The sequence below is a fragment of the Pinus tabuliformis genome, chromosome 4_2 (assembly GCF_031772625.1).
Source record: "Pinus tabuliformis cultivar Carrire ecotype Pingquan chromosome 4_2, CPIR1, whole genome shotgun sequence".
Lineage (NCBI taxonomy): Eukaryota > Viridiplantae > Streptophyta > Pinopsida > Pinales > Pinaceae > Pinus > Pinus tabuliformis.
The window spans coordinates 267,809,028-267,834,550 of record NC_142304.1 but is presented as its reverse complement, the minus strand read 5'-3'; the positions used below and the strand labels follow the sequence as shown (position 1 = coordinate 267,834,550).

At 37.0% G+C, this 25,523-nt stretch overlaps 1 protein-coding gene across 1 annotated transcript in view; it reads left to right on the top strand.

The window, feature by feature from the left end:
• The window catches only part of LOC149169009 (methyltransferase C9orf114 protein), a 253,903-nt gene that overhangs the window by 208,547 nt on the left and 19,833 nt on the right, over positions 1 to 25,523 (top strand). Inside the window, exon 9 of the mRNA XM_089428512.1 lies at positions 23,138 to 23,207. Within this exon, the coding sequence (XP_089284638.1) occupies positions 23,138 to 23,207 (70 nt within the window). The remainder of the gene's footprint in view (positions 1 to 23,137; positions 23,208 to 25,523) is intronic.

The window sequence follows — 25,523 nt, the reverse complement described above, 5'->3', positions numbered from 1 at the left end:
TTTTTTTGCCGATTTTTTCCGAAAAAAGCGCGATTTTTTCCGAAAAAAGCTCGGGGTTGCCAGGATAGCACGATTTTATAAAAAAAAATTTGGTTTTTCATTTGGTCATTTGGGTTTTTTCATGCAATTTTTTTTGAAAGAAACAAAGAATTTTTGAGTGGGGTAGCTTAATGATCAAGTCTAGGCCCTAGTATGGATATGCTATTCATGGTAATGTTAAATTCTTAAAGTAAAAGTGACATTCTCCTTAATATTCATTTTCATCCTTTTACTTAAATTTTTAACATTACCATGAAATGACTCAGGATGTTTGAGAGTGGTTCCAACCTCATTGGATTTCATATGGAGAAAGTAGAATTTTAGATTTCATTTAAAATCCAGCAGACTTATCAGTTTTTCAGGATTTCAGGATTGGGAGATTGTAATGTTTCCAGGTGACACCACCTGCTCGGGCTACCCCTGCCACCAGTAGAGGACGTGGTCTACCTCCTATAGCTCCTACTTCTAGTTCTTCAACTTCTAGAGCACATCAGACTCCACTGCCATCTCCACCAACACAGGCACCAACATCTACATCTAGAGGGAAAGGGAAAGCTGTGGCATTTTCTCGCAAGAGGGGCAGAGGAAATCAATAGGATTAGACCTCATTTTATTGTATATGACATTATGACATGATGAGATACATTATCATATTTTTTGTTGATATTTTGAGGCTGAGATGGGACTCAGGAGTCAGGACTTACTATTCAGGACATGATTCAATGTTATGTGTGATTTTAGCGCTAGAAATGATATTAAACATCTTATATATTAGTTTTTCTATCATATTTATGTGTCAATGTATTTATTTTATGTTGTAGATGGTTTAGATATTAAAAAAATTGAAAAAAATGAAAAAAATGAATATTTTTGTACCAAACGATTTTTTCCCGCTTTTTTCCGCTTTTTTCCCGATTTTTCCGATTTTTTCCGATTTGTTCCCCGCGCCGATTTAATCCCGCTCACGCTTTTCACAACATTGGTTTGAACGATAGTTTAGATTCTGAAATATAGTGGCAGGTATCTCCATTTGATCTGGGTTTCACTATTGTTTTCTCCCTCTATGTTAATGGTTGATTTTAAGCTGTGCAGGAAATCCTTTTTTCAGATTACCGGGCATTAGGGGAAGTTCTCGGCTGAACCAGCCAACTCCCGGATTGTGTTTTCTGAAAGAGCCCAGCCAGTTCTTGATCCCGGGCTTATCATTTGAAATTTTTTATTAATGCATGCAGGGTTTTCTGAAGCACCTCACATTAAGTTTGAAATTCTGAAAATATAACTGTGGATTATTGACAAATCTGGCTGCTAAAGAGCCTTAGATCTGTAAATATTGTAAATTCATAGTTGGTTTGTAGGGTTTTATTTTTAATCCTTGCATATATTTTCTGGGTTTTTTGTTTTCCATTTGCAGGTTGCAGGTCTGGGAAGAAATCTAGTTTTTTGCAGAGTCTCTGTTTTGGCTGTCCAAGGGTTTTAAATTCTGTTACTTTCAGATCTGGAAATCTTTTGAGAGGGTTTCATCTCCAGAACCTGAAAACAAGTGGCTGCCTCCTGCAAACACCAGATCACAGCGGCATTTTATCCACGCATGTTTTCTCTCCGCAGCTCTTCATTTGCTGCAAACTCCTGTACGCTGCCAAAGTCTGCAAAATTATTACGCTGCCAGAACCATTACGCAGCTCATCAGCAACTGTTGCCCAGGCATTCTGCGTCCACTTCCCTCTCCTCATCAATCCGGTCCTTCTGACCGGCGTCCATCACCTCTACGCATACCGTGATCATCCGCCTCCCCTTCCAAATCATTTGCTGCCCTTCAAAGCCGTTTTCCCCTCCTCTATGCCAAACAGAAATCAGCGCCATATCTTTTCTCCACCGCAATCCTCCTCTTCCTTGTGGTTTTCTCATGCAGCAGGATGCTCCACGTCCTTGCTTCCTCATCGATCCTCTCCCTGAAATGCACTATCAATCCGCTGCTGTCATTGAGCCAATCCCTTGACTTTTCTGCTGCCCGTTGAGCAGATCCTCTGCTGTCGTCGTGAGTCTAACTCTCATCCTCGCGTCTGCGCAGTTTTCTCCTATGCAGCTCCCTCAAACCTAGGCCATACCCATGCCCATCCTCCGTCCAAATCCTCATTCCGAGCATCCCCTTCTGCCTCCTGATCCACTGCCTTGAGTAGCTGCTCCCTGCGCGTTTTCTTCATGCCGTCCAGAACTGGTTTATGCAGCACGTAAAAGCTCAAGTATTTCGATTTTTTTTTTTTTTAGTTAGTGTTTCATGATTCAACGTAAGGTTGGCTTTTTGGCTTTTGTTTTAGATTTTAGAGTTAAAATTTTATCCTAAGTAAGCACTTTCGACTTTATTTCTTTTTAGTTAGAGGTTAATTCAGATCTGAGTTCATTAAAGTTGGCATTAGATTGTAGTTTAAATTTCTTAGGTTAGGATTTATTTCGTTTCATTTAGTTTAATTTTATATAAAATATAAAAAACTCAAAAATAAAAAATACAAAAAATAAAGTTACAAAATTTCCGTTTTTTTCTTTTTATTTATTTATTTAGTTTTAAATTTTATAAAGTTAGCTTTAGAGTAGACTAGGTCTCTTAGGTTTTATTTTATAATTTTTTTTTGATTTAATTTTATGGTAGCAATTTTGTATTTAGAAAATATAAAAAAAAAAAAAACAAAAAAAAAAAATAAAATATAAAAATCATAAAAAAAAAATAATAAAAAGTCCCAAAAACATAAAAAGTTTTAATCCTTAGTTTTTATTTTTGATTTTTTTTAGTGTAAGTCTTAGTTTTAGAATTATTTTTTTAGAAAGGTTAGTTTAGATTTCGTTAAATAGATTTAATTTTGTTAGATTTTAATAATAAAAAATTCATAAAATATAAAAATATAAAAAAGCAGTTTTGGGTTATTTTTTTAATTTAGATTTATAGTTTAGTTTAGTTTTATTTTAAAAATATCAAAAAATAATAATAATAATAATAATAATTTTTAGGCCTTTTTTATTTTCGTTCTATAGTTTAGATTCTAGATTCAAGGTTTCATTTATTTAGACTTTAGTTAGCCTAGTCTTGTTTTATTTGAAAACATAAAAATATCTTGGAAATATTTTGCCAGTCTTGGCTCAGGGATTTATTACGTTTCATCTTTTCTGCTGAGGCTAAAATTTTGATGTGGGAATTAATGTTTAACATGTTTTAATGTTCATCTGAAGATTAACTACATGAATGTGATCTCTGGTTAGCATTTTACGTGGTTGTGTAATCGAACTTTATCTTTCGAAATTTAAATTGTTGGAGTATCATTAAGTCATTATCTCGCATTTGGTAAAAGTTAATCTTTGTTTGAATTGTTTGATGGTAAACGATTGTGAATGAGTTCATATCTTTGCAGTGTTTGATAAATAATCGTTTAATCAGGCACTAATCTATTCACTTAGTAAAATCAATTTAGTGCTTGTTTCCTCGTGTCTCCCAACCCAACTATTTCACAGTTGGTCATTCATTTTCCCATAGGGTCTACCCCCCTTAGCTGCAGGAGACAGGCTTAAACGGAGAGATCGAGAATCAGGGTGACAACCCTCGGTCTGAGCGTTGTCGTGACAATCTGTGCGACAACATTTTTTGGCGCCGTTGCCGGGGACATTTTATTCTCGGCGTTTCAACGACAATCATCCTTCTCATTTCTTATCTTTTCATCTGGCCCGGCAACGCCAACATTTTTTGGCGCCGTTGCCGGGGACAGAGTTTTTTCTGTCCCTGGTTTATTCGACATTCATCATTATTTCTTCTTTCTTATTTTTCATTTGAGCTGGCAGAGTCAAATTTTTTTAGCATCATCTCATCTTTTACGCCATTCATTAGCCTGTCAAACGGCCAACATTCTTTGGCGTCTTTTGATCTTTTCATCACCTTATCTTTCGTCATATCAGCAACTTCCCTTCGATTTGTTTCTTGTTTGGGTGGCGACTCCATTTTCTTATTTTTCCCAGACAAGAAGCCTCTATCATATCAGCTTGTTGGTTACTTTTTGGATCCTAGAATTTGACTCATTGTTCAAGTGGCAACTCCACTGGTTTCATTTATTAATTTTCTTGAGCAGAGATCTCTTTCTATCATCCATTTGATCCCTTATTATTCATCATGGATTATTCGTTTAAACCATGTCATTTTACTAATGTTCGCCATGATATTCCGGAGGTGGCCATTTCTAAATTACCTGTGTTCTCGGGTGGTGATTCAGTCGCTGTTAAAAAGCATCTAGGCTGGTTTACTCGTATAATGATCATGTATTGTAGATCTCCTCAGTATAATCATGAAGATGTCAAAATGCGTCTATTTGTCCTTTCTTTAGAAGATGATGCTTTGAATTGGTTTAAGAGTTGTCCTGAAGATTCCTTCACTTCTTTGCAAGACATTGTCGATGCTTTTAAAGATAGATATGGTGATCCAGATAGCTCGCCTTGTGCCCCTAAAATTGTGCAACAGAATGAAAGTAATTTTATAAAAGGTCTAGCTGTCGATGAAAGATTTTAAGACAATGCTTCATATCAGAATTTTCCATCCACATGTACCATTGCAGATCATAGTGGAAAAGCAGGAACAAATTGTAAAAACAGTGTTGACAATGAAAAGGAAGATCATAAGAAAATTATACAAGAACTAATGCTACTGGTAAGAAATATGGAGATAAATCAAACTAATTACGCCAATGATGTGAGAACTTTATGCACTCACTTGGAAAAGTGTAATAGGGAGATGGAGGTCATGCAAAATCAACATAGTAAGGAAATTGAAGCCATGAAGATTAATCATGACACAGAAATTAGTTTTATGCAAAGCAAGTTATCAGGCTTAGAGGAAAATATGATGACCATGCAAGCAAATCATAAGGAAGAGATAAACTCTATGCAGCATTGCTTAATGACCATAAAGGAAAAAGACGATAAAGTAATAAAAGATATGGAAGCTAATCAGATATGTCTTCAGAAAAAGTTATTGACCATGGAAGAAGATCATGCCAGGGAAATCAATGCTATGAAAGTTGAACATTCTAGCCAGATAAATGCCATTACAATACAGGTACATAAATTTCGACAGCGGATTAAGGATGAGAGAAACCAGGAAACATCAATAGATCAGGAGCCTTCTCATTTGCTGCAACAAACTCCATCTTATTATGAGGAGGTCATTGGTTCGATTGAAAGGTGGTTAATTGAAGGTGATCCAGATAAATTTAAAAACAATAAAGATCAGATGCAAAATGAAGAAAGACATGTCACACATATCTTACATATTTCATCTAAGAGCTTTGAAACAGAAAGTTCCACGTCATCAGTGATACAGCCTGCCACAAAGAAAAAGCGCAAGAGAAAGAAAATGAGAAGAAGATTTGATGCATCAGACGGCCGCGAGCAGCTTGATTTTCGGATAGGAAAAAGTCCTACCATATGTAGAATTGGACATGGCACATCCGACAAGCAGCCGACAGATTTGCCTGAAAGCAGGCAAATGCTCAGTATACACTATATTGAACACATCTGATGCCATGGGGCATCCTTTGTATTGTATTTCTAACCTTACTCCTTGTCTTTTCAGCATTTTCATTTCTGTTTTAGGATTAGATTTACTTTTCATGTTACTAGATAGTTAATAAATGAAGAGCTTATATCTTTTCTGTGCTTAACGTTATATGATGGTCTTTGGATGGACGCTACTTATGTTTTGTTGTGTGTTGCGTGGATGCAGATTCTGGATTCTCACGTTCCTACAGTGCAGCAACGTGTCCCCAAGTGGAGCCAAATGTTGACCACTACGTGTCAACTTCCCATAGCAGTACACCCCCTTTTTTCGCAAAAGGGATAGCGCTTAATCGACATGTCCGTGCCATTTGACAGCCATCGTCGATTTGATCAATTTATGTTGTAAACCCAGTCTGCATGTGTGAATTGTAAATAATCTTAGCAGAGTTGAGTCATGTATGTAAATTGCCTAGGTGGACCTAATTTTCTAGTGATAATCTACGTTCTGGAAGGTTTTTTGTCTCACCGATCCATGATCGGCAGAGTTTTCCTTCAGCCTAACCCCAAAGCCAGAATGAATTTTGTCATTAGAATCTTAGAGGAATCCTAGTGTGTTGATCTGCTAGATTATAGTTGGTCGCAGAACTGGGTGGTCTATGAGGGTCTATGTCGAATGGGTTTTCCCCTTTGAGATGTAAAATTGTTAAAGTCATGATGTAAAGTGTCTTGAGGGTTAAGAAATGTTTTAATCCCCTCATAAGTCCTAAGTCCTAGGTCTTAGGGAATTTTTTCCAAAGGCTAAGTTCGAGGATCCATTTAAAAATAAATTAAAAATTAAAAAATTAAAAAAATTGAAAAGATAAAAAACAATAAAAAAAATAAAAAATAATAATAAAAATAAAATAAAATAAATAAAAAATAAATAAAATAATAATAAAAAATAAAAACTTAAAAATAATAAAATAATAATATTTTGAGTAAATAAATGCAGAATTTCAATTTTTTAATGCATTAAAAATTCGACGGATGAGATTAAGAGATATCTTGATCCTCATCGACGGTCGAGATAAGTTTGACATGGATCACTCGAACTAGCTGTTGGGGATTTTTTCCTTTAAATAGGGTGCTAGGGGTCATTTGAGATCAGATTAGATCTGAGAGTCTGGTGCTAAAGAAAGCTCTCTTGTAGTCATTTTTTGTGCAATAAAAAAAGATTTTGGGGTTAAAAATCTCGCTGGTGTTACTCTTCTGGAAATGTTGTAAGGTTGTTTTATTTTTCTGCATAATTTTATTTTCAGCCATTGAGGATAGCTTAATGAAGATTGATCTAGGCACAGGTATCTTATCTGATCTTTGGGGTTTGAACGATAGTTTAGGTTCTGAAATATAGTGGCAGGTATCTCCATTTGATCTGGGTTTCACTATTGTTTTCTCCCTCTATGTTAATGGTTGATTTTAAGCTGTGCAGGAAATCCTTTTTTCAGATTACCGGGCGTTAGGGGAAGTTCTTGGCTGAACCAGCCAACTCCCGGATTGTGTTTTCTGAAAGAGCCCAGCCAGTTCTTGATCCCGAGCTTATCATTTGAAATTTTTTATTAATGCATGTAGGGTTTTCTGAAGCACCTCACATTAAGTTTGAAATTCTGAAAATATAACTGTGGATTATTGACAAATCTTGCTGCTAAAGAGCCTTAGATCTGTAAATATTGTAAATTCATAGCTGGTTTGTAGGGTTTTATTTTTAATCCTTGCATATATTTTCTGGGTTTTTTGTCTTCTATTTGCAGGTTGCAGGTCTAGGAAGAAATCTAGTCTTTTGCAAAGTCTCTGTTTTGGCTGTCCAAGGGTTTTAAATTCTGTTACTTTCAGATCTGGAAACCTTTTGAGAGGGTTTCATCTCCAGAACTTGAAAACAAGTGGCTGCCTCCTGCAAACACCAAATCACAGCGGCATTTTATCCACGCATGTTTTCTCTCCGCAACTCTTCATTTGCTGCAAACTCCTGTGCGCTGCCAAAGTCTGCAAAATTATTACGTTGCCAGAACCATTACGCAGCTCATCAGCAACTGTTGCTCAGGCATTCTGCGTCCACTTCCCTCTCATCAATATGGTCCTTCTGACCGGCGTCCAACACCTCTACGCATACCGTGAGCATCCGCCTCCCCTTCCAAATCATTTGCTGCCCTTCAAAGCCGTTTTCCCCTCCTCTATGCCAAACAGAAATCAGCGCCATATCTTTTCTCCACCGCAATCCTCCTATTCCTTGTGGTTTTCTCATGCAGCATGATGCTCCACGTCCTTGCTTCCTCATCGATCCTGTCCCTGAAATGCAATATCAATCCGCTGCTGTCATTGAGCCAATCCCTTGACTTTTCTGCTGCCCGTTGAGCAGATCCTTTGCTGTTGTCGTGAGTCTAACTCTCATCCCCGCGTCTGCGCAGTTTTCTCCCATGCAGCTCCGTCAAACCTAGGCCATACCCATGCCCATCCTCCGTCCAAATCCTCATTCCGAGCATCCCCTTCTGCCTCCTGATCCGTTGCCTTGAGTAGCTGCTCCCTGCGCGTTTTCTTCATGCCGTCCAGAACTGGTTTATGCAGCACGTAAAAGCTCAAGTATTTCGATTTTTTTTTTTTTAGTTAGTGTTTCATGATTCAACGTAAGGTTGGCTTTTTGGCTTTTGTTTTAGATTTTAGAGTTAAAATTTTATCCTAAGTAAGCACTTTCGACTTTATTTCTTTTTAGTTAGAGGTTAATTCAGATCTGAGTTCATTAAAGTTGGCATTAGATTGTAGTTAAATTTCTTAGGTTAGGATTTATTTGGTTTCATTTAGTTTAATTTTATATTAAATGTAAAAAACTCAAAAATAAAAAATACAAAAAATAAAGTTACAAACTTTCCGTTTCTTTCTTTTTATTTATTTATTTAGTTTTAAATTTTATAAAGTTAGCTTTAGAGTAGACTAGGTCTCTTAGGTTTTATTTTATAATTTTTTTTTGATTTAATTTTATGGTAGCAATTTTGTATTTAGAAAATATAAAAATATATATATATATATATATATATATAAATCATAAAAAAAAATAATAAAAAGTCCCAAAAACATAAAAAGTTTTAATCCTTAGTTTTTATTTTTGATTTTATTTAGTGTAAGTCTTAGTTTTAAAATTATTTTTTTAGAAAGGTTAGTTTAGATTTCGTTAAATAGATTTAATTTTGTTAGATTTTAATAATAAAAATTTCATAAAATATAAAAAAGCAGTTTTGGGTTATTTTTTTAATTTAGATTTATAGTTTAGTTTAGTTTTATTTTAAAAATATAAAAAAAAATAAAATAATAATAATAATAATAATTTTTAGGCCTTTTTTATTTTCGTTCTATAGTTTATATTCTAGATTCAAGGTTTCATTTATTTAGACTTTAGTTAGCCTAGTCTTGTTCTATTTGAAAACATAAAATTATCTTGGAAATATTTTGCCAGTCTTGGCTCAGGGATTTATTACGTTTCATCTTTTCTGCTGAGGCTAAAATTTTGATGTGGGAATTAATGTTTAACATGCTTTAATGTTCATCTGAAGATTAACTACATGAATGTGATCTCTGGTTAGCATTTTATGTGGTTGTGTAATCGAACTTTATCTTTCGAAATTTAAATTGCTGGAGTATCATTAAGTCATTATCTCGCATTTGGTAAAAGTTAATCTTTGTTTGAATTGTTTGATGGTAAACGATTGTGAATGAGTTCATATCTTTGCAGTATTTGATAAATAATCGTTTAATTAGGCACTGATCTATTAACTTAGTAAAATCAATTTAGTGCTTGTTTCCTCGTGTCTCCCAACCCAACTGTTTTATAGTTGGTCATTCATTTTCCCATAGGGTCTACCCCCCTTAGCTGCGGGAGACAGGCTTAAACGGAGAGATCGGGGATCAGGGTGACAGCCCTCGGTCTGAGCGTTGTCGTGACAATCTGTGCGACAACATTTTTTGGCGCCGTTGCCGGGGACATTTTATTCTCAGCGTTTCAACGACAATCATCCTTCTCATTTCTTATCTTTTCATCTGGCCCGGCAATGCCAACATTTTTTGGCGCCGTTGCCTGGGACAGTTTTTTCTGTCCCTGGTTTATTCGACATTCATCATTATTTCTTCTTTCTTATTTTTCATTTGAGCTGGTAGAGTCAAAAAATTTTAGCATCATCTCATCTTTTACGCCATTCATTAGCCTGTCAAACAGCCAACATTCTTTGGCGTCTTTTGATCTTTTCATCACCTTATCTTTCGTCATATCAGCAACTTCCCTTCAATTTGTTTCTTGTTTGGGTGGCGACTCCATTTTCTTATTTTTCCCAGACAAGAAGCCTCTATCATATCAGCTTGTTGGTTACTTTTTGGATCCTAGAATTTGACTCATTGTTCAAGTGGCGACTCCACTGGTTTCATTTATTAATTTTCTTGAGCAGAGATCTCTTTCTATCATCCATTTGATCCCTTATTATTCATCATGGATTATTCGTTTAAACCATGTCATTTTACTAATGTTCGCCATGATATTCCGGAGGTGGCCATTTCTAAATTACCTGTGTTCTCGGGTGGTGATTCAGTCGCTGTTAAAAAGCATCTAGGCTGGTTTACTCGTATAATGATCATGTATTGTAGATCTCCTCAGTATAATCATGAAGATGTCAAAATGCGTCTATTTGTCCTTTCTTTAGAAGATGATGCTTTGAATTGGTTTAATAGTTGTCCTGAAGATTCCTTCACTTCTTTGCAAGACATTGTCGATGCTTTTAAAGATAGATATGGTGATCCAGATAGCTCGCCTTGTGCCCCTAAAATTGTGCAACAGAATGAAAGTAATTTTATAAAAGGTCTAGCTGTCGATGAAAGATTTCAAGACAATGCTTCATATCAGAATTTTCCATCCACATGTACCATTGCAGATCATAGTGGAAAAGCAGGAACAAATTGTAAAATCAGTGTTGACAATGAAAAGGAAGATCATAAGCAAATTATACAAGAACTAATGCTACTGGTAAGAAATATGGAGATAAATCAAACTAATTACGCCAATGATGTGAGAACTTTATGCACCCACCTGGAAAAGCGTAATAGGGAGATGGAGATCATGCAAAATCAACATAGTAAGGAAATTGAAGCCATGAAGATTAATCATGACACAGAAATTAGTTTTATGCAAAGCAAGTTATCAGGCTTAGAGGAAAATATGATGACCATGCAAGCAAATCATAAGGAAGAGATAAACTCTATGCAGCATTGCTTAATGACCATAAAGGAAAAAGACGATAAAGTAATAAAAGATATGGAAGCTAATCAGATATGTCTTCAGAAAAAGTTATTGACCATGGAAGAAGATCATGCCAGGGAAATCAATGCTATGAAAGTTGAACATTCTAGCCAGATAAATGCCATTACAATACAGGTACATAAATTTCAACAGCGGATTAAGGATGAGAGAAACCAGGAAACATCAATAGATCAGGAGCCTTCTCATTTGCTGCAACAAGCTCCATCTTATTATGAGGAGGTCATTGGTTCGATTGAAAGGTGGTTAATTGAAGGTGATCCAGATAAATTTAAAAACAATAAAGATCAGATGCAAGATGAAGAAAGACATGTCACACATATCTTACATACTTCATCTAAGAGTTTTGAAACAGAAAGTTCCACGTCATCAGTAATACAGCCTGCCACAAAGAAAAAGGGCAAGAGAAAGAAAATGAGAAGAAAATTTGATGCATCAGACGGTCGCGAGCAGCTTGATTTTCGGATAGGAAAAAGTCCTACCATATGCAGAATTGGACATGGCACATCCGACAAGCAGCCGAAAGATTTGCTTGAAAGCAGGCAAATGCTCAGTATACACTATATTGAACACATCTGATGCCATGGGGCATCCTTTGTATTGTATTTCTAACCTTACTCCTTGTCTTTTCAGCGTTTTCATTTCTGTTTTAGGATTAGATTTACTTTTCATGTTACTAGATAGTTAATAAATGAAGAGCTTATATCTTTCCTGTGCTTAACGTTATATGATGGTCTTTGGATGGACGCTACTTATGTTTTGTTGTGTGTTGCGTGGATGCAGATTCTGGATTCTCACGTTCCTACAGTGCAGCAACGTGTCCCCAAGTGGAGCCAGATGTTGACCACTACGTGTCAACTTCCCATAGCAGTACACCCCCTTTTTTCGCAAAAGGGATAGCGCTTAATCGACATGTCCGTGCCATTTGACAGTCATCGTCGACTTGATCAATTTATGTTGTAAACCCAGTCTGCATGTGTGAATTGTAAATAATCTTAGCAGAGTTGAGTCATGTATGTAAATTGCCTAGGTGGACCTAATTTTCTAGTGATAATCTACGTTTCGGAAGGTTTTTTGTCTCACCGATCCATGATCGGCAAAGTTTTCCTTCAGCCTAACCCCAAAGCCGGAATGAATTTTGTCATTAGAATCTTAGAGGAATCCTAGTGTGTTGATCTGCTAGATTATAGTTGGTCGCAGAACTGGGTGGTCTATGAGGGTCTATGTCAAATGGGTTTTCCCCTTTGAGATGTAAAATTGTTAAAGTCATGATGTAAAGTGTCTTGAGGGTTAGGAAATGTTTTAATCCCCTCATAAGTCCTAAGTCCTAGGTCCTAGGGAATTTTTTCCAAAGGCTAAGTTCGAGGATCCATTTAAAAATAAATTAAAAATTAAAAAAATTGAAAAGATAAAAAACAATAAAAAAAAAAAAAAATAATAATAAAAATAAAATAAAATAAATAAAAAAATAAATAAAATAATAATAAAAAATAATAAAAAATAAAAACTTAAAAATAATAAAATAATTATATTTTGAGTAAATAAATGCAGAATTTCAATTTTTTAATGCATTAAAAATTCGACGGATGAGATTAAGAGATATCTTGATCCTCATCGACGGTCGAGATAAGTTTGACATGGATCACTCGAACTAGCTGTTGGGGATTTTTCCTTTAAATAGGGTGCTAGGGGTCATTTGAGATCAGATTAGATCTGAGAGTCTGGTGCTAAAGAAAGCTCTCTTGTAGTCATTTTTTGTGCAATAAAGAAAGACTTTGGGGTTAAAAATCTTGCTGGTGTTACTCTTCTGGAAATGTTGTAAGATTGTTTTATTTTTCTGCATAATTTTATTTTCAGCCATTGAGGATAGCTTAATGAAGATTGATCTAGGCACATGTATCTTGTCTGATCTTTGGGGTTTGAACGATAGTTTAGATTCTGAAATATAGTGGCAGGTATCTCCATTTGATCTGGGTTTCACTATTGTTTTCTCCCTCTATGTTAATGGTTGATTTTAAGCTGTGCAGGAAATCCTTTTTTCAGATTACCGGGCGTTAGGGGAAGTTCTCGGCTGAACCAGCCAACTCCCGGATTGTGTTTTCTGAAAGAGCCTAGCCAGTTCTTGATCCCGGGCTTATCATTTGAAATTTTTTATTAATGCATGCAGGGTTTTCTGAAGCACCTCACATTAAGTTTGAAATTCTGAAAATATAACTGTGGATTATTGACAAATCTGGCTGCTAAAGAGCCTTAGATCTGTAAATATTGTAAATTCATAGCTGGTTTGTAGGGTTTTATTTTTAATCCTTGCATATATTTTCTGGGTTTTCTGTTTTCCATTTGCAGGTTGCAGGTCTGGGAAGAAATCTAGTTTTTTGCAGAGTCTCTGTTTTGGCTGTCCAAGGGTTTTAAATTCTGTTACTTTCAGATCTGGAAACCTTTTGAGAGGGTTTCATCTACAGAACCTGAAAACAAGTGGCTGCCTCCTGCAAACACCAGATCACAGCGGCATTTTATCCACGCATGTTTTCTCTCCGCAGCTCTTCATTTGCTGCAAACTCCTGTACGCTGCCAAAGTCTGCAAAATTATTATGCTGCCAGAACCATTACGCAGCTCATCAGCAACTGTTGCCCAGGTATTCTGCGTCCACTTCCCTCTCCTCATCAATCCGGTCCTTCTGACCGGCGTCCATCACCTCTACGCATACCGTGAGCATCCGCCTCCCCTTCCAAATCATTTGCTGCCCTTCAAAGCCGTTTCCCCTCCTCTATGCCAAACAGAAATCAGTGCCATATCTTTTCTCCACCGCAATCCTCCTCTTCCTTGTGGTTTTCTCATGCAGCAGGATGCTCCACGTCCTTGCTTCCTCATCGATCGTCTCCCTCAAATGCACTATCAATCCGCTGCTGTCATTGAGCCAATCCCTTGACTTTTCTGCTGCCCGTTGAGCAGATCCTTTGCTGTCGTCGTGAGTCTAACTCTCATCCCCGCGTCTGCGCGGTTTTCTCCCATGCAGCTCCCTCAAACCTAGGCCATACCCATGCCCATCCTCCGTCCAAATCCTCATTCCGAGCATCCCCTTCTGCCTCCTGATCCGTTGCCTTGAGTAGCTGCTCCCTGCGCGTTTTCTTCATGCCGTCCAGAATTGGTTTATGCAGCATGTAAAAGCTCAAGTATTTCGATTTTTTTTTTTTTAGTTAGTGTTTCATGATTCAACGTAAGGTTGGCTTTTTGGCTTTTGTTTTAGATTTTAGAGTTAAAATTTTATCCTAAGTAAGCACTTTCGACTTTATTTCTTTTTAGTTAGAGGTTAATTCAGATCTGAGTTCATTAAAGTTGGCATTAGATTGTAGTTTAAATTTCTTAGGTTAGGATTTATTTGGTTTCATATAGTTTAATTTTATATTAAATATAAAAAACTCAAAAATAAAAAATACAAAAAATAAAGTTACAAAATTTCCGTTTCTTTCTTTTTATTTATTTATTTAGTTTTAAATTTTATAAAGTTAGCTTTAGAGTAGACTAGGTCTCTTAGGTTTTATTTTATAATTTTTTTTGATTTAATTTTATGGTAGCAATTTTGTATTTAGAAAATATAAAAAAAAAAAACAAAAAAAAAAAAAATATAAAAATCATAAAAAGAATAATAAAAAGTCCCAAAAACATAAAAAGTTTTAATCCTTAGTTTTTACTTTTGATTTTATTTAGTGTAAGTCTTAGTTTTAGAATTAATTTTTTAGAAAGGTTAGTTTAGATTTCGTTAAATAGATTTAATTTTGTTAGATTTTAATAATAAAAAATTCATAAAATATAAAAATATAAAAAAGCAGTTTTGGGTTATTTTTTTAATTTAGATTTATAGTTTAGTTTAGTTTTATTTTAAAAATATAAAAAAATAATAATAATAATAATAATTTTTAGGCTTTTTTTATTTTCGTTCTATAGTTTAGATTCTAGATTCAAGGTTTCATTTATTTAGACTTTAGTTAGCCTAGTCTTGTTTTATTTGAAAACATAAAAATATCTTGGAAATATTTTGCCAGTCTTGGCTCAGGGATTTATTACATTTCATCTTTTTTGCTGAGGCTAAAATTTTGATGTGGGAATTAATGTTTAACATGCTTTAATGTTCATCTGAAGATTAACTACATGAATGTGATCTCTGGTTAGCATTTTACGTGGTTGTGTAATCGAACTTTATCTTTCGAAATTTAAATTGCTGGAGTATCATTAAGTCATTATCTCGCATTTGGTAAAAGTTAATCTTTGTTTGAATTGTTTGATGGTAAACGATTGTGAATGAGTTCATATCTTTGCAGTATTTGATAAATAATCGTTTAATCAGGGACTGATCTATTAACTTAGTAAAATCAATTTAGTGCTTGTTTCCTCGTGTCTCCCAACCCAACTGTTTCACAGTTGGTCATTCATTTTCCCATAGGGTCTACCCCCCTTAGCTGCAGGAGACAGGCTTAAACGGAGAGATCGGGGATCAGGGTGACAGCCCCCGGTCTAAGCGTTGTCGTGACAATCTGTGCGACAACAGGGACCATGTGGTCAAGGTAGTCAACCAATCCATCTCTGACCTCCCTAGTCAAAGCTTCTGCCTCCAGAGCTTTATAATGATACCTTGGGTTGAGAAAAAAACCCAGTTGCATGTATAGGGCGATGGAGTTGATTGTTCCATCTTTGATCAATGATTTACCAAATGGGCCCATACTTAGCCACTCTTTCCTTGTATGCTGCCTTTATTTGCTCCTTTGCTTGATCCATAGCCTCATAAATGAAGCTCATAACCTATCTTTCCCCATCCACCAACTGCAACACCTTAACTAGTGGCTCAACAACCTTTACAATCTCTGCTTATTTTTTCCAAAATATTTCTTCATTAACTTTCTTTCTCACATCTTTGTCATCCTGTTTGCGAGACCATAGACATTCAATCCATTCATCATTGGAAAACACCCTTTGCAAGTTTCTATGTTCAGAAAGCATAGATTGCAATGTCAAAAAATGAGTTGCAAATCTAGTGATGGTAGGCCTAACAATATCCTTGCTCCCTGTGTGTTTCCTCATCAGGTTTAAAATCCATGAGTGATTGTAGATATATTTTGTTATGCTTTTGGCATGCTTTGCAGTGTTCTTAATCCAATCTATTTTACCAATATCCTCAAGCATGAGGTCTATGCAATGTGCAACACATGGGGTCCAAAAGATGGTTTTGTGTTTTTCCTCTAACATTTTACTAGCAAGAACATAGTTAGAGGCACTATCTGTGATGATTTGTGGGTTATTGGTGGAGAGCCCGGGGTTAATTTCTCGGAATTTTCTAAGCACTGGAGGAGGCCCTAGCTGCCATTGTTTGCAGCCAACAGTGCATTTTTCACTGGGACATTGCAGAGATTGTTGGGGACAACCACATTGCATGTTAGAGTAGCTGATTTCATCACTTGGACATTGTTAGCTTGCCTTGGGCAAGCCCAGGTGCATGCTTTCTGATCTTACCTTTGTACCCATCAATATCAATAAAATGGCACAACTCAACATAGTTTATGGAGATTTCTGGGTGTTTAATGTGCTGTAAATTTTTGTGTTTGTTTTTGCTATGTTTGCTTTGTCTATCATTCTAAATTTCCATTAGGAGTATTACAGTCATATTGGCATTAATAGGGTGCGCGTTGAGAGCCATGGGCCTCCACTATAGCAAAGAGCAGATAGCCATGCCATGGGATCCTTCAACACCATTCATTGCTCACTCATGTCCCTCTTATTTGATGATGATGATGCACCTGGACCACCTTGCGCAGCCGGTTATACTCTTGCACCACACACTTGGCAGTTGATCCAGGGCCCAGATGGGGTTGTGTCTCATCATGGGAGACAAAGGGAGGGCTTACATCATTGTTGTAGCCCTTGCAGATGGGATGCATGCTTGTTTGATTCAGTTGGAGACCGATGAGAATGATTTTGTGCCCCCATAGCCACTTAGGGGCACCATAGGTCATTTGCTTGGAGATCAAGGGGCCATGTCCTTCATCACTATTTTTGGAGCCCTTTTATTCATTTTGGCACATGTTGGATTCCATTTGGCCTCCCAACGACCCTCCTAGCTACTTGTCTATCATTTCGGCCCTCTTGAGAGGCTTATTTTTCATATTATGGAGCTATTTGGTGGGCTTGTCACCAAAAGGTTGTTATTTGTACATTATTTTATTATTAGGGGCATCATTAGGCCTAATTAGGCAATTCGAATCCCTTAGAGGATCATATAAATTGATGAGAGGTTCATTTCATTCCTCATCATCACTTGGATTTGTATCTTTCTCTTCTTGAGAACTTCACACTACTTATTGATGGATGAATTGGAGGATCTTTAATGCATTTTGATGTTTGGATTATTGCTACTCTATCTTGGAGCTTCTCTCTTGCAAATATGATGGATGGATATACTTTTTTTGTCATGTAAGTTTCTCTTTTATGCGAAATTTTTGATTATATGTCTAATGTATGGAACACTGCATCATGGTGCTGCTTGTGCTCTAAATTTATGTGAAAATCTTGAATCACCTGGTAATCTTGATCTATTGCATGCATTATTCATTTGGCAATAAGAGTGAATGTTCCTAGGGGTTAACTTAGGTGGTTCAACGTTGAAACTCCATCTAGATTTGCAAAACAAAGTATAAATTCCTTGTGTGACCTAACTAACACCTTCCTATACTAGCGAAGTTACATCTTGGTCTCCTTGATGAAGCAAAGGTCTAAAGATCAAATTTCATTCTTGACTCCATTCTCCCAGTAGGCTAGGCATTGATCCTTGTCTTGGTGATCACATTAAACCTTTCTTTTCTTCTTTTCTTTCCCTAACCCTTTGTTAAAATTGGCAACTAGGGCCAAACTCCATGTGGGTCATCTTATTAATGGAAGTTGATATTTTTCTTGGATCCCTCTCATTGAGGGCTGTAGGATTGTTCTAAAGATCATCCGATTCCAATAAGTATTCATGGAGATATGAATTTATTTGTGTTATGGGACAATTCGTCAAGGCCAGCCAGCAACCAAATAAACCCAACTTATGCTCAAAGTTTTAGTATAAATAGAGGTGGCCTTCAAGTCATTTCAACACACTTGGGATCTCTTCCTCTCTACTTGTCTTTGGGTTTTAATAGGAGGAGAGATCCTAAGGGATAACACTGCCCTAATCCAAAGGGCAGAAGCCAGAACTGCAGGAAAAGCCAAAACTGCCGGGAAAAGCCGGAATTGCTGGGAACTACCGGAACTTCTGGGAAAAGCCGGAACTGTCGGAACTGCCGGAACAGCCGGGAAAGCTGACGCAGAGGGCAGAAGCTGGAATTGCCGGAACTGCCGTGAATAACTGGAATTGCCGAAACTACCGGGAAAAGTCGGAATTGCCGGAATTGCCAGAACTGTTGGGAAAAGCCGGAATTGCTGGGAATAGCCAGAATTGCTGGGAATAGCCGGAATTGCTGGAACTGCCGGGAAAAGCCGGAACTGCCGGGAAAAGCTGTAACTACTGGGAAAATCCGAAACTGCTGGAACTGCAGGAACTACCGGGAATAGCCGGAACTACTGGGAATAGCCAGAATTTCTGGAACTTTCGGGAACTGTCAAAATTTCCGGGAATAGCCAGAATTGCCGGAACTGTCGGAATTGCCAGGAACAACTGGAATTGCCGGAACAGCCAGGAAAGCTGATGCAGAGGACAGAAGTCGGAACTGTCGGGAATAGCCGGAACAGCTGGAACTGCCGAAATTGCCGAAACTGCTGGAACAGCCTGAGCATCTATCTTCGAAGGAGAGCAATATGCAAAGGAAAACTAACATTGGGACAATTGTATGGTACTTAGCAACAAATACACCAAGCATGAAATGTTATAGCTAGCATGCAAGGGAGAGCTAGCATGCAACAACAAGCATGCAAAGGACAACAAGCAAGCTAGGGACAACAAGCAAGCAAGATGCAGCCAACACATAGGTCAATATGGCAACATGGTACAGCAATGGCACATAATGCAGTACAGTGATGGGTACAGTCATGATTAATGAAGCATGATGAGATGCAGCATAGTGATGATGGGTGCAACATGGTGCAACACGGTGAGGTGTAGCATGATGATGAAATGCAACACAACAATAGGTGAAGGAGTCACTTTGGATAATCAGTTGTAGCAGCATGTCTTCAACTAATCTCATGTATCATCTTCTTAGAGATGATCTATGCTCTTATCTAGATAAGTCAAATTGTTGACTTCCGTTGTAAACGTATTATCTCTCTCTCTCTCTCTCTGTTGAACTATTGAAGAACATATAAGAAGAATTGATCAAGGGTTTCCCCACATTGGGGTTTGTCCCTGGCTAGCGCTACATCTTGTGTCCTCTTGTCTTGGCTTGTCTTCTGCGATTTATGTTTATGTTCTATCTGCAGTTTACTTTAATGTTGATGTGATTGCTACTCTGGAAAAGATATTGAGCTAACTGTGAAAATTGAAATAAATTGCTCTAAGCATAGAACATACCTAAAATTAACACCCTTGTACCCACTAGGGCCTAGTGCGAATTGCATTAGGAAGCTCCTCTTCAAGTGTGAGTTGGTCCACTATTGCGCTAGGGTTTTCTCTAGGTGCCCTCAAGGTTTCAACGAAATCCCGTGGCTAGATCTTGAGATATCCTAAGCCGTAGCCCCAACTCTATTGTTGTCCCTAGGTGTCCTTGGTTAGCGGCATTCCAAAAGGTCTATTGCGCTTAAAAACTTAAAGGTAGTAAATCTCTCTTGACCCTTTCCTCTCATAATTGCTTGACCTAGTCTTATTGTCGACAATCATCATAAACCCTTGGCCTTGCTTGGGTCTTCTAGCTCTTTCTAGTGGTCCCAGCCTTTCATATGCTTGTTACCTCACAAGACCTTAAGAGAGGTCCTTCTAATCCCAAAGAGCCCTAGGTCTAGGACATCCATCAATAATGAACACCTCTAATCCCTAGGTCTAGGCAGCACTTAAGCCTTTGTTAGAGAGCCCTTTATCTTGATTCTAAAGCAAGCAAGCCCTATTATTTGAGCCCCTCTTGTGAATGGGCTTTAGAAATCACTACCTATCCTATCATTTACTCATCATCCCTAGTGATTTCCTTATATCGGGACTCCTCCCATCGGTGAAATTCCGTAAAGAGGGGGGGACATCGACTGAGGTGACAATGGGTCCTTTTCCCATTGTTGCCACTTCTAGTAGTAGTCCCTTTGGAACCCCTCTTAGAGGCTAGGACTGCTGTTAAATTGAGTAGTAATAGGACCAAAATTATTGGGTGAAGAAGTAGACCGAAATTCTGCCCTAGCGGACTAGATTAGGCCAATGTTCTTGGAAAAATGTTTGGCAGTTGGACCAGGTTTGACGAAGTCTACTTTGCTGGTCAGTTTGCCTTGTGGTTGACTAGGTGATCTAGGTGTATCACTTGTTGAATTGAAGAATTTCTCTAAGGAAAAGGTTGTTGGGTGTTTTTCCCCATGTGCGTTTTGCAGGGTAAATGCTTGTGTTCTTGATTTGGATTCACGATCCTAATGTTTATTGTTGAAGATATTTTGTGTAATTGCTTAATGATTAATGTGACTATGAAAGGATCTAAACTGAATATCATTAGAAGTAATTCTTAGATAGAAGACTTGTTAATTTTTGGTATGTTCTATGCTAGAGCAATTTATTTAATTTCTTTTCCATATTAGCAATCACATTAGCATAAAGTAAACTGCAGATATAACATAAATATAAATCACAGAAGACAAGCCAAGACAAGAGGACACAAGATGTGGTGCAAGCCAGGGACAAACCTCACAATGTGTGGGGAAACCCTTTGATCAAATCTTCTTTTATCTTCAAAGTTCAGCAGAGAAAGAGAGAGAGAGAGATAGTACATTTACAACAGAAGTCAACACTTTGACTTGTCTAGATCTAAGCATAGATCATCTCCTATAACGATGAGATCAGTTGAAGACATCCTGCTTCAACTGATATCTATCATCGTGTTGCATCTGGTCCTCTAGTTGCACCACTACATACTGCACCATGTTGTTGCCCATGTCCATGATCTTATCCATCATAATGCTGCTCAAACTAATGTGCATTATCATCATGCTGCTGCCCCTGCTAATGTATCATTGTACTGCCCATGCACATGATCTCTTAGCGCTGCCCACCATGCTGCTGCCTCTGTCTTCTCGTTGCTTCATCATGCTGCAACAATTTGCCTCTGTTGATATCAACCTTAGCTACTTGCTATGGCTTGCAGCCTAGCAAAGCAGCTAGGGTATAGATCCTATTCGGCATACTTCTTAACCTATCCTTCTTTCTGCATTAACAGGTCTCCATGTGTTAACAGTTTTCCATTACAACGTTTACAAGTCTTTATTACAATGTATAGAGTTTCTCCATGAACCAGTGTATCATGTTGTTACCATGATAGCGTATGAACATGTACAGTGTAGGTGTCTCCTGGATCTGTGTATATATCTTCATCATGTACAGCGTAGATGGCCTCACGTTGACTGTGTGTAGAAGTCTCCTTTTGCAGCGTATTAACTTAGGTTTATGTACAGCGTATATGGCATCACGTTGTACGTGTCTCCATTGCTGTGCGTTAGAACTCATTGCTGTGTATATGCATTCCAGAGATCATTGCGTCCCATGACTGTCTATATGACTTGTATATATATGCATTCAATATGACTGTGTCCCATGAATATGACTCTCATGCCGAGCGTATAAATTGCCAAGACTGTGTTATCACTGTGCGTGTATATATTCATTGAGTTTGCTGCATATCCACCTGCGATGTGCATATGTATATTGCTTGAATCCTGTGCCTCTATGTATTAGGGCCTGCGTATGTCCATGACTGTGTTCCATACGTCATGAAGCGTATATTTATGATTGCGTGGCCACTACAGCTTCATTCCCATATATGATTGCGTTCCAAGATATGATGACTGCGTGGTATATGACAGCGTTCCAAGATGTGATGACTGCGTGGTATATGACAGCATTCCAAGATGGCTGCGTGGTATCCAATATATCTTGCGTTCCATTATATATATGTTGACAACCATATGATTCTGCGTGGCATATTAACCAGCGTATGGTTGCTTCAGCATATCTATGTCTTCCATGAACTGCGTATGGGATAACTTCTCCATTGACTGCAGTGCGCCCTTTGACTGTGATCATTACAGCGTGTTAGGGTTTACAGCGTATGAGTGTACCATAAACAGCGTATAGGGTTTCTCTAGAAGATTCCATATATTGCGGTGGTTCAATTAGTAGATGTATACATCTCAGCGGATGGCCTGCGTATATATATATATATATATTTTGCTGTCTTGCGTATATATGGCTATGCGGTTATGGTCTCCTCATGTTATGACTGCAACTCTTTTATTTTACTGCTTCTACATTTATGTTGGACCGTGTATAGCTGTGGATATACTAGTATATCCATCCACGCATAAGCTAGGGCGTCATCCCGTATATCTTCTTGTGTGTCTCTCCTTCACCAAAAACCCAAGACGTGGTGAGGAGGAGATCACATGAAGAGTGTGTCTAAATGACATCAAATCCTCTTATATTTATACTAAAAGCGTAAGGTTGAATAGACATGACGATTGGGCTTCTTGAACCTACGTGAGAGCTGGTCGGCTAGATAATAAAACCATAATCTAAATAAATTCATATCTCCATAAATACTTATCGGAATCGGATGATCTTTGGATCAATCCTACACCTCTCGACGAGAGGGATCCAATAAAAATATCAGCTGCCATAAATAAGCTGACTCACATGGAGTTTGGCCCTAGTTGCCAATTTAACAAGACCTACGAAAAATCAACAGTTTGAAACTTGATTGTCGACCAATTGGTCTATTGACCTTGGAACAATATGAACTCATTTTCTTTGTTTTGAATCTCCAACATGTGCTACTATTTATTTGAATTGTGCATAAGATGTGGCATCTTGGAAGTCTATGTTATGTGAATATGGTAAAGCAAAAGGCAAAGAAAAAGTTAGTTTGATAGTCTGAACTTTGGATTTTTCCTAAATATTGAAAAATACATTATTGCATTGGCTAACTTTTTGATCTTTGTGTTTTGCCCGTTGCTAAGGAACCTTGTAAGTTGTACTCTTTTTTGTATTGTTTGTTGAAAACATTTTTATAATGACTTTAACTTATTTTATGAATCAACAGACACCTATTGATTGCATTTGGAGGACTTGCGGGCCTTGAGGAGAATATTGAGCAGGATGAGGACTTCATGGTATAATAGATTTAGTGTTTTTTTCCCCTTTTCTTATCAGTCATCAAACACCATAGAAAGAAATGATTTTCTTTGAGAACATTTTTGTTGGATGGAAGTTGCTTGCTTTTTCTACTTTTGCTAAACTTCTAAAGTGGGGTATTGCATGTGTGATATTATGTATTTGATTGCCCATAATGTTAATTAAACGACTTGTGTGTGTAGTTTGTTGTCATTTTTCCATTATGCCTATTTACATAGGTTTGCTGTGTGCACTATTCGAACAATATCTATGAATGTAAGATCGGTAATAGAAACCATATGTAAAACATGATATACATAAAATGATGAACACAACTTGTCATTCATGCGTGTAAGTGGTTACTAAATCCCTGTTTCATAAAGTCTTAATGTGTGGCTAGTTCTATAATTTGGCAATCATCACTTTCTTTTCCTTTCCACATTTATACACAACAATTACAAAATTCAGAGATTACAATTGGTTAGAGATAGCTACGCAATTGAACTCTGATCAACAGTTACCTTTCTTGGCCTTGTAACCAATTTCTAACTATTTTGTTCCTTTTTCTTAAAATACAGTCCCATTAGGCTTTTGATCATCTAATCCATGACATACATCTATTTCCTATTGGATAACATTTTTGCTTTTTATTTTCTAGTATGAGTGGCTAAAATATTTTTTTCTATGATTGTCTTAGTAAGGTGTATATATTGCATTATACTCTTTGGTTCTAAATATAAACACGGTCTATAAACTCATGTTGATGCATCCTTTTGAGGAAAAAATTAGAATATGTTGTTATATGGCCATGCTGACTAAAGAGATTCGAAACATAATTCAAGATGAGCAACAAAGGCAAAGCAAGTTCAAGAACCAATGATCTTTAGATGGTTAACCTATGTCTTCCTATATCTTATTTGGATGACCTCTCGTACAACTTTTGTAGGACATGTAATTTGTAAATACATTGTAGTGTATACTGCTTCTATCCATAGTCACTAGGTTCACCACATTCAAAGCTTGGAATTCAAATTTAGACTAGTCTAAAAGCCTAGTTTGAAATTTTGTGAACATTTGTCCAAATTTGGCACATGTTCAAGGGATTAACACAGAAAACAAGTCGCCACTCACTGTAAGCATCAAATATGGGAGGTCTAACACTGGAGTATGGTAGTAAACTAATTTTGTTCCCGCACAAGCTTTGTTAGATTTTTTTTGTTTTGCACGCAAGCTTTAGTGACTAGTCACCAAAATGCTTTCAACACTACAATCTCCAACACTCTGTAGGTTCCAGTGTGGCGATTTGTATTAGATTTGAACTTCCCAATATTGTGCATGTTCCGAGCCATAGGTTTGCATGTTCTAGCGAGCACAAATCACATTTTACATAATGGATGGTCGACGCAAGTCACAAGGTAAACAAGGTTGACATAGAACATGTTTAAATTATGAGAATGTGAATGGTTATGTGTAAAGGATTTAAATTTTATACATCGTTAATTCGTAAAATAACATTAATATTAATTGTTTATAAATTTATATGGCATTAAAGAAACACTAATATATATATATATGCTGAACTTGATCGAATTACATTGCCCTCCAATTCAAACATTAACACAAACCAAGTGACTTAGCTTCTGCTCAATGTTTGCTAGGTATTGTCATACTCTCCAACATGTATATGGCCATCTCAATAACTTGGCAATTTTTTAACGTAACAATCCGATTTTGTTGGGGAGTATATGTAGTGAATTTCCTTCGGATGCCTTATTTCTTACAAAATGTATCAAAATCATGAAAATAGAATTCCCCTCCATTATTAATTCATCGAACTTTAGTACTCTTATTGGATTGTATTTTGTTGTCAGTTTAAAAATTCACCAAAGGCATTTGAACTCTGGTTAAGGAAATAAACCCACACCTTCTTGAAAATGTGATCAGTAAACATTGAGAAAATAATTGGGAGTAGACACTAGAACCATCCTGATTGTATTAGACATCACCATTGATCTTTTCAAGCACGATTTTGCATTTCAAGGCCTTAGCATCATCAAAGGCCAATTTGTGTTGTTTTCCTGCTAAACATTACATATATTCTCTTTTTGGTCCTAAATTTTTGCTAAGCAATTGCCATTATACCCTTTGTTAGTTAGGCAAGATACTGAGAATTTAATCATCTATTGTTGAAATTCAAATAGCTCAAAAGGTGTTTCCCGGTGTAGAAAACCCACAAAAAGGAGGCTTGTGGGCAAGATACCCAAGTGTTGGGTTTTTGGACCCAAAGTTGTGGGCTTGAAACCCAAGAAAATGAA